General features: G+C 44.5%; 1 protein-coding gene across 1 annotated transcript; it reads right to left on the bottom strand.

Annotated features, from left to right (window-relative positions):
- Positions 1 to 819: 819 nt before the first annotated feature.
- LOC309341594 (pulmonary surfactant-associated protein D-like) lies at positions 820 to 8,582 on the bottom strand. Its single transcript, XM_081861298.1, has 5 exons — positions 8,556 to 8,582; positions 7,510 to 7,668; positions 6,590 to 6,697; positions 4,396 to 4,479; positions 820 to 1,727 (listed from the first exon to the last, which is right to left on the bottom strand). The coding sequence occupies exons 2-5, from the start codon at positions 7,664 to 7,666 to the stop codon at positions 1,351 to 1,353; spliced, it is 726 nt and encodes a 241-aa protein (XP_081717424.1). The 5' UTR covers positions 7,667 to 7,668; positions 8,556 to 8,582; the 3' UTR covers positions 820 to 1,350.
- Between the last annotated feature and the right edge of the window lie 808 nt (positions 8,583 to 9,390).

The raw sequence follows: 9,390 nt of genomic DNA, 5'->3' as shown, positions 1-9,390 counted from the left end.
GTCCTTAGTTTGCAAGTTTTATTCTGCACCCACTACTTCAATTTTGGTAGAATTTGAGCACGAAGTTGGCAAACGTCCTTTCCCTGCGTCTGAAGTAGTAAAATAGTTACCACTTCATGGGGTCATTTAAAAAAAAATCCTCCATCCTTTCTTTTTAAAAATCCATACAAGTAGAAAACGAGAACGTTAGGGAGAAGGCAAAATGGGTGGTACCTGCTCAGCAGTTTTTGCAATATTGTGAGACCCTTTTGTGAGGATGTATAGATACATTTTTGCCAACTGGTAGTCTCAAGTGCCCCTATTTTCCAGGGACAGTCCCAGATTTACAGAAGCTGTCCCGGTTTCTGATTTGATCCCAGAATGTCCTGCTTCTCCTTAGGACTTCCCTATTTTCATTGGAATAATGTTGAAAGATATGTAGCCTTTTAAGGTGTTGGGGAAGGATTTCTGTAACAGTGAACACAGTGACACCAGCTCCCCTAGTGTCAGGTTTTCTGCTACTGCCTGTGTGGCTATTTGTGCCACATATTTAAAGTAGCAAAAATAAAATGAGAAGAAGCAGAGGTGCGCGGCTCTGTGCGTGTAGGACGCTGTATTGTACACACCTGCATAAGTGCACGTTTGAAATATCCCTGGGGGAAATGCAAAAGAAAAATGTTGTTCCATACAGTGGTGTAGCATGGGTTGTCAGTACCCAGGGCAAGGCAAGTAATTTGCGCCCCCTAACCCGTGGATTTGCGCCCCCTAACCCTAACCCCCAGATGTTGCGGCCGGTGTGGCCGGCCCCCCTGCACCCCCCACACTATGCCACTGGTTCCATAACAACTGGAACAATAATGGGGGGGGGGAGAGGGGGGGAGTTGGTGAAGTATCTGAGATTTCAGAAAGTGAAAGGCCAGGAAATGGTGGAAATCAATGCCAAAGATGGAGGAGGGACAGAAAGATTTCCCAACTGATTCTGCAGGTTAAGTCACTCACAGTGTTCAGATGTAAAAAATCACGTTAGGAAAAAACAATACTGGAATAAACAAGTGGAAATCGCAGATGGAATGAGCAAGTGGAAATGCACGGGTTTGCTATTGCGTTGTGTGGCTTCAGAGTGAGCAAGATGGTACCGTAATGAGCAAACAGGCTATTGTGTGTTGTGTGTCTTTAAATGGATGCCTGAGTTGCGTAAAAAGAGGACTCTGGCAAAATACAGACTGAGTGGAGGAGATGGTTTCTTGCTTTGTACAGGAACTGGGGGCCAGTGGATAGTCCCTATTCTCTAACAGGGTTCGCATTGGATATTCCCAAATACGATTGGAGATCTTGCAGATCTTGCAACTGGGCAGAAGTTGGCAGCCAAGATTAAAACTCGCACACTATTAACCGTCTTTCTGTGCAGGACTTGTCATTCCACTTGCCATCCTGAAATATTTCAATGCAGTCCTCCTTCCCGCCAGCATTGTTTGGCTCTTCGCTTGCCCAGTTGGTGTAATTGACTTCATTGCCGTTCAGGTGGGCAAACGTGCCTTCTGACTGCAAGTCGTTCATCCCCAGATAAGCTGCCTTGTTGTGACGAGCAACTATTTGCTGGATGGCTGCGTTCTCTGCAGAATACCTTGGAGAGGCAAGCAGACCACCGGCCTGGAAGCAGGTCGCCTTGGCTGCCTCAAAGCTGCCTTGGGAGCCGTCGGTTTTGAATAGCTTCTCACCAACACTTCGGCCATTTGGGAATAAATGAGCTAGAAGAATAGAGAATCAGTTACAGCTGCGTTAAGTTTTGGCTTCATTGAATGGTACCTGATTAGTTATTCCTCCTCCTTGTAGTGCAAGGCAGTCTGGGAAGGTTGTAAAAATGGAAGGGATGACTTTCAATAGATCGCAGCGAGGGAGCTGCTCTGCTATGTACGAAACCCTGACCCAGAATCAGGTCGTCTACTGAAGCTCTAGGATGGGCTCTAGGTTGAGCAAAAGATTCTATGATACCTGATCCTTTTAAGAGGATATAGCAGGGACTGAACTGGTGGTCTTCTGCAATGAGAAGGTATGGTCTGATCCCTTTACTGGAAAAGGATTAAACACATCCTTCTTCCATACCAACTTGCATCTTGCAAGTTGAAAGAATCACAGAACTTGATGGAAAATGTATTTTGAGCTTACATTTTAGCTAGCTAATGGGTGGCACTCTCTACCACTTTTGTTGATTCATGCTGATGCTTAGTTTATTAATATGAAGTTTGGGTAGTGTCTTTCAGTTTGAACCTTATGAGTTCACATTGATATTTGAATAATCTTTAGTGTGGGGACTTATCAGAGTGCACTGTCTGCTGGTTTGAAATGCTCTTAGGAAATGTAAACCACTGTTGTTAGAACAGCTGCTAAACCTGCTGTGACTTTAACTACCGTATTTTTCGCCCTATAGGACTCACCGGCCCATAGGACGCACCTAGATTTTTTTTGGGGGGGGAATAAAGGGAAAAAAATTATTCCCCCCCAGGCACGGGGCTGGGGAGGGGGAAGTCCGAGCTTCCCCCACCCCTGCCCTCAGAACAGGCAGCTCTCCGCAAGCCATTGGAGGCCAGCGCGAAGTCGCGCCGGGCTCCCACAGCTTGCAGAGAGCTGCGCTAAGCCCACTCTGGGAGCATGCGGGGCTGGAGGCGGGGGAAGCCCGAGCTTCCCCCATCCCCAGCCCCCAGAACGGGTCCCAGAGCGATCCTGAAGCTGCGCACAGCTTCGCAATCACTCTGGGAGCTTGCGGGGCTGGGGGCGGGGGAAGCCCGTCCCCAGCCCCCAGAACAGGTCCCAGAGCAATCCTGAATCTGCGTGCAGCTTCGCCATCGCTCTGGGAGCTTGCGGGGCTGGGGGCGGGGGAAGCCCGCCGCCAGCCTCCAAACCACGTTGGGAGACAGCCGGATGGCGCGCTGCGCCTCCCCGCTGTCCCCCGAGCTTGCGGAGCTGGCGGCAGGGAAAAGCGGCCTTCTCCCTGCCGCCAGCCTCCAAACCACGTCGGGAGACAGCAGGATGGCGCACTGCGCCTCCTCGCTGTCCCCTGAGCTTGTGGGGCTGGCGGTGGGGCTCTCCTGAAGCCTGCATTTGCCCCATAGGACGCACACACATTTCCCCTTCATTTTTGGAGGGGAAAAAGTGTGTCCTATAGGGCGAAAAATACGGTATATAATTATGTACAAATATGAATGGGAATCAGGTTTGTCATAAATCATACAATTAATGCTTTGGTCATATGAAGCTTAGCAGTTCTTCCAATGTCTAATCCCCACGTCCATAGCCAGAATCAGGTTTAACTCAAAGCTAGCAAATTAGAACTAATGACCTTATTAGCAATGTAAAGCCAACACAGTTACCATTTTAGACAGTAGGGGCCCTCCCTCAGTTGGCAGTTCAACTTTCAAATAAAGTAAAGTAACACCACAGTGAAGAATTTGTTAGCAGCTTTGTGTTTGTTGTGGCATGACAGACAGTGCATTCAACTGCCCAAACCCCCCTCAGAGCTGTTTTAGATACAGTCAGTAGCAAGGCCAGATTTAGGTTTGATGAGGCCCTAAGCTATTGAAGGTAATGGGACCCTTTATATGTCCAGCTGTCCTTTATCAACAACAAATTGTCGCTTTTTTGTGTTGAATATAAGCTATATGGTAATTTATGGACCTAATAGGTATCTAAAGCCATTTGCACATAACAAAATATGTATTTTATCAAAGTACTGTAATTGTTGAACTGAAATACAATTAAGCAGTTTATCTTATATTTTCAAAATGTACATCCGGTTTTTCCCCTTTTAATTTTTTTGGTGACCCCCAAGAGAATGGGGCCCTATGCTATAGCTTGTTTAGTTTATACAGTGGTACCTCTGGTTACATACTTAATTTGTTCCGGAGGTTCGTTCTTAACCTAAAACTGTTCTTAACCTGAAGCACCACTTTAGCTAATGGGGCCTCCCACTGCTGCTGCTGCGCGATTTCCGTTGTCAGCCTGAAGCAAAGTTCTTAACCCGAGGTATTATTTCTGGGTTAGTGGAGTCTGTAACCTGAAGCGTATGTAACCCGAGGTACCACTGTACTTAAATTTGGCACTGAGTAGGATCAGCTGAGCTTCCTTCCTAACAAACTAATCTATACAGAAGGAGATTGTTTTGCCTTTTGGTTGGAGAACCTTTAGACATGCAACCCTGTCCTTGCCACTTGAAGTAGTACAGTCCTGAGAAAGCTTACAATCTAAATTATCTCTCAGAGCTTTAACTCCAAGAGCCAGGGCAGCTGGATTTAGGCTGCATCATCATATTAAAATCAACATGTAGGTCCCTCTGAAGGACACTTGATAGATAACTTCATGCATTTCTCAGAAAATGATATCTGATATCCACATCCTCGCCAGTCCACTCCATTTTCTCACCATTTTGGTTCCTGAGCATAGTGTTTCTCAGAGCCTCCACTTGTTCTTTCAAATGGGCCACTTCAGATTCCAGTTGCTGAAGTTCTAAATGATGTAACAATAAAGACAAAATTCTTAATATTGAGACGTAAAGCATATAATGAGAAGAGCATGACAACAAGAGGAACCACCTCTGTGATAAGCCACAAGTTGTTGTTGTTTAGTCGTTTAGTCGTGTCCGACTCTTCGTGACCCCATGGACCAGAGCACGCCAGGCACTCCTGTCTTCCACAAGTGCAACGTTAAAAACCTTTGGATTCTCTGCCTCTGCTTCTCAGTTTTTGAAAAAGTACTTTAATAAACACAGCAAGTAATGCAGTTCAGAAGTCAAAGCTGCTGATTTAAAAACAAGTTGATGACCCCAGTTGTCTAACAAAACTATTTTTGTCTAGATTCAGCTGGGCACAGTTGGGTTGGGGAAGAAATTTTGTGGTTCACATTTTCATGCAAGCCTACCTGATTAACATCTCCAAAAACCACACACTACCCAAAACTGGAATCCTATCAATCAGCTGTCCCAGAGCTGGTGATTGAGGCCACCTCCATTTCCCTTTCTCCACTAAATAGTTTGTTCTCAGTAGGATTCTGGTTTCTCTTTATTCTATTTCTTTAGTAAACTTTTCCAAAAACACATATTGGAGATACAGTAGATCAAAATTGAAGCCAAATGGGTAAGTATTATCAGGCTTAAGTCAGCTCAATAAATAGATTCCTGTTTGTTTGTTTGTTTGTTTGTTTGTTTGTTTGTTTGTTTTTAAAAAGGACTATGTAACAGCAGTCCCAGCTGCTCTGTGCAAATGCTGCAAATCACCACCACCTATTAGGAACTTGGATCCACATATCTTGTTTGTGATGTGATTGTTCTCACCCTGATTGCTGTGCAGGTAAAGGATTTTGCCAGTGTGGTTTCTCTAACAGCACTCTTAGCAGATCATGATGGAAACATGATACTATATCAGGCATAGGCAAACTCGACACTCCAGATGTTTTGGGACTAGCTAACAGGACCAGTGGTCAGGGATGATGGGAACTGTAGTCCTAAAACAACTGGAGGGCTGAGTTTGGGGATGCCTGACACTATATTCACCAAGTATGCTATTATAGGAATGACATAGATGGAGGCATTTAGGCAGACTTCCTAATAGGTGTAGGACGAACTGCATCAGCAACTGAGTACCTATAGAGAGGGGACATTATTGTTATATAATGAACATTATTGTTATATAATGAGCAAAAAAGCCAACCATTATTCCAAACTGACTGGCATAAAGCCTATTGTGGGCATTTCTTGGTGACACCTGGGGAAATATAGTGTGGTCAAGTCTTGGAGCCCCTGACCATAGGAATTCTCCTTTTATAGGTTTACAAAGTTTGTACACTTATAATTTTTTGAAACTGAAACAACCAGCTGACCCTGGTCTACCTAGGTCTTTGTACTGATAACCCTCTTCTTTCAGTGACGGATGCTCTCTGTGGTGCAGTGGGTCAGTGCGTCTGGCTGCTTACTGGGAAGGTTGGTGGTTCGAGCCCACTCAGGGATTGCTGTGGGTAGGATCCCTGTATTGCAGGGGGTTGGACTAGATGACCCTTGGGGTCCCTCCCAACTCCACAATTCTATTATGAGTTTATCAGATCAGGTTTTCCAGAGTCAGGTTTTTTGAAGAGTCATCAGGAAGTGGCATTTCCCCTTTTGGGTTGTTTTTGTTCTTTGGTCATTTGCTACTAGTTGGTTTAAATACGCCCTCTTGTGGTATAATAGAGACATAACCAAAATAAATGTGCAGTTACCGTAGTTTAGAAGTGATGGATTTTCTCATCAGTTGTCCCAGGGAAATGTCGCCACAAGGTGAGATCTTTCTCTGTAATTATTTGTCAAAATAAACGTCCTCCCTCACAGTGCAGATACAGCCACAGAAAAGGCAATGTTTGTTTGCTTTAGGTGAAATTATATCTTGATTTCAGGTGGCTGTAACTTTACTACTAACTGGGTGAAGGAAAGTGAAACCATTGAGATGATGCCTTGTACTTTGCAAATACTCTTACATGAAAGCAGGTTGCATTCAGCGGTTGTCTCCTCAGTGCCCAGTATGACTTGTCCACCAGAGAAGAAAGATGTCAGATTAGCAGGTAGCTAATCTTATGACTAGGCTCCTACCTCTTGCTCCATGGTCTCCCTTTGGTCCTCTTTCACCTACTAGACCCCGATCTCCTTTATCGCCTTGAGGCCCAGCTTTTCCTGGAGGTCCCTGAATTCCTTGGGGTCCTAGAAATCAAGGGATTAAATGAACAGGAAGAAACACGAGGAATAACAGGAAGGAAGGAAGAAATACGAATCCATGGGATGGGTCAGTATCCCATCCCATCATGGCTACCATTTGTCCCCTAGATACCAAAACAAGGCTAAGAGGGGTATCCCCAAAAAGTGACAATTAGGATAGCATCAGGGGCGGCAGAAATGACAGCGGTCCAGTATGGAGACACACACACAGTGGTAGCATCCCAATGCTCCCTCCTCAGAATGTTTCCCAGTTGTGGCTCCAATTCTAAGGTGAAGTCAGAGAGTACAAATGCAGGCAGACAATGATCTGGAATTTAAAATGGTCAACAGCGCTACAGAGCTCCACCAGGCGATGGGCCTTTTAAAGCAGTGCTGCCTGGTTGGGCAGGGCTGGGGCCAATGTCCGGATGGCCAGCAAGTTTCTGCCCTGGCGATTCAGCCACTGGCTGGGCTGCCACGGTCTTCAATGGAAATCTGCTATCAATGGAAATCTGCTATCCCCAGGGCACAGGGAATTCCCTGCAATGGCTGGTCAGTGTGTGTGGTGGGGTAATGAGGCTGGAGTGCAAGGGGCCACAAATGTCGCCCCCAAGAAGGCGATGAGCAGCCCTTGCTGACCAAGGTCCTTACTACACAACAGTCATCTTTTTAGGATTGAAGTTGTTGAGCATTTTTTAGGATTTTACCCCAGGAAATAAACTGCCACAGGGGCCGGATCAAACCGGGTTTAGACCCCCAGAACAGACTTTGGACATGCCTGCACTAAGCCCATCCCTGACAAGTCTTTGTAACTGTACCTTGATCACCCTTTTCCCCTGCTGGACCTGGCAATCCATTGCTCCCAGGCATTCCAAGAATGAAAGGGCACGTGTTGTCCTTGCCTGCAGTGGGGATTGTGCTTTGTGAGAATGCTGCCGGCAAGATAAGGAAGCCAAAAGTCCAAAGGAATCCCATGCCTAGAAAGTTGATTTTAGAAGAATGCATGTATAGCCTTTTCAGCATGATCTATTGCCGTTTTTACAGAGAACAATTCTAAAGTGATCCTAGTAAAACAGTTGTGTGAAATAATGATTTTGTTAGTCTTGAATGGAAAAAATGTTATATGTAAGATATAATTTCAGGTACATTTGAGTCGATGGGCAAATGCACATAAAGAGTAGTAACTGAGCCTATTTGAATAAAGGCTCAGGAAAAGTGTATCAATAGCACCAACAGGAGGTTTTGTACACTGGATGCTCAACACGGCATAGCCTCCCTGTAAGTTTTGCACACATGTTGCACAACATGGAGAGTTTCAACTAGGGATGGCCAATTCTGCATGTGTTCATTCATAAATCTGTTCCATCCCATTTCTACTTTAAGATGTGACTTTCTAAAAAAGAGATCTGCACACACACAAAAAAAACATTTTAAAATACTTCCTTCATCTCAACATATGGATTTGTAGTTGTGGTAAAAAAATTAAGCAAAACTTATTATAAGAAATAAGTAATATTCCAAAATAACAATTACATCACAAATGCATCTGAACTATATAACCGTGCACGATAACAGCAAATCTCGGGGGGGGGGGGCTAAATGGAGCTTTAACCCTTTGCCCCCAAATACATTACCAGTTTGGATCCTCTCACAGCTGTCATTTGTACTGAAAGGAAAACCTATATTGGTGTGAACAGGAGCTTTTCTAGTGCAAACAGCAAGCGCAAACCTCTGATTTGGATGGGAACCATAGCGGGCCCCTCTAAAAGGCTAAAGCCCCCCTAACCAGCTTGTGATCTGAAACCTTCCCTGAAATTATTTGGTTTAGGAAGCCATTTACATTTGTGAATAGTGTTTTGCCTACCTACGTTCTGATTTGCAGCAGTCTGAAACAGTTTAAGACAGAAACCCCCTTGCTCTGCCTGCTGAGATTCTAAAGCAGCCCTTCTCAAACCTGGGTTGCCAGGTGTTCTGGAAGTATAACTCCCATCCTCTCTGACCACTGGCCATGCCAACAATAAATGATGGGAGTTGTAGTCCAACAACATCTAGGACCGACCCAAAGCTGAGAAGGGCTGCCCAATACCTATAACTTAAGGTGCTGTGGACTGAGCCTGTACTTATAACCTAATGTGCTTATATACAAAATTGGCTTTAAAATGTCGTAGGGAAAATGACAATTGGGGGATCTTGAGGTGGGATTATGAAACTAATTGTGGTCAGAAAAACCTCAACCTTCTCTGAAAATGAAATTAGAAAATGAAAATAACAAGATATATAACTGATGAGGGAGTGCATTGGTTCAAAACCGTATTAAAAAGATGTCATAGGTTCTGTTAACAGAGGGAAGATGGAGCAACAGCTGCCAGGAAGAACACTGCAAGATTTCTTCTCAGGCAAGTCTTAGAAAACCCATCTTCAAATGAATTTATTATTATTTTTTGAAGAGGCACCCCTCCTGTGTGAGAGTTTTCTCAGGATAGCTTTAGTGGTCATAATTTTTATAAGTGCTTGAATTAATCATCCTTGACGTTTGAAAGGTCTTGAAAAATATCTAACCAATTAACCAACTAAGGCTGTATTCCTATACCAGTTACTTGGGAACAAACCCAATTGAAATGAATGAGGCTGAATTCTGAGTAGACCCACATAGGGTTGCAGTGTAAATGTTGCAACACATGCAAATAATATTTTATGTA

This window comes from Podarcis erhardii (genome assembly GCF_964252035.2).
Source record: "Podarcis erhardii genome assembly, chromosome: 5".
In the NCBI taxonomy this organism is placed as follows: domain Eukaryota; kingdom Metazoa; phylum Chordata; class Lepidosauria; order Squamata; family Lacertidae; genus Podarcis; species Podarcis erhardii.
This window is presented reverse-complemented; position numbering and strand designations above follow the sequence as displayed.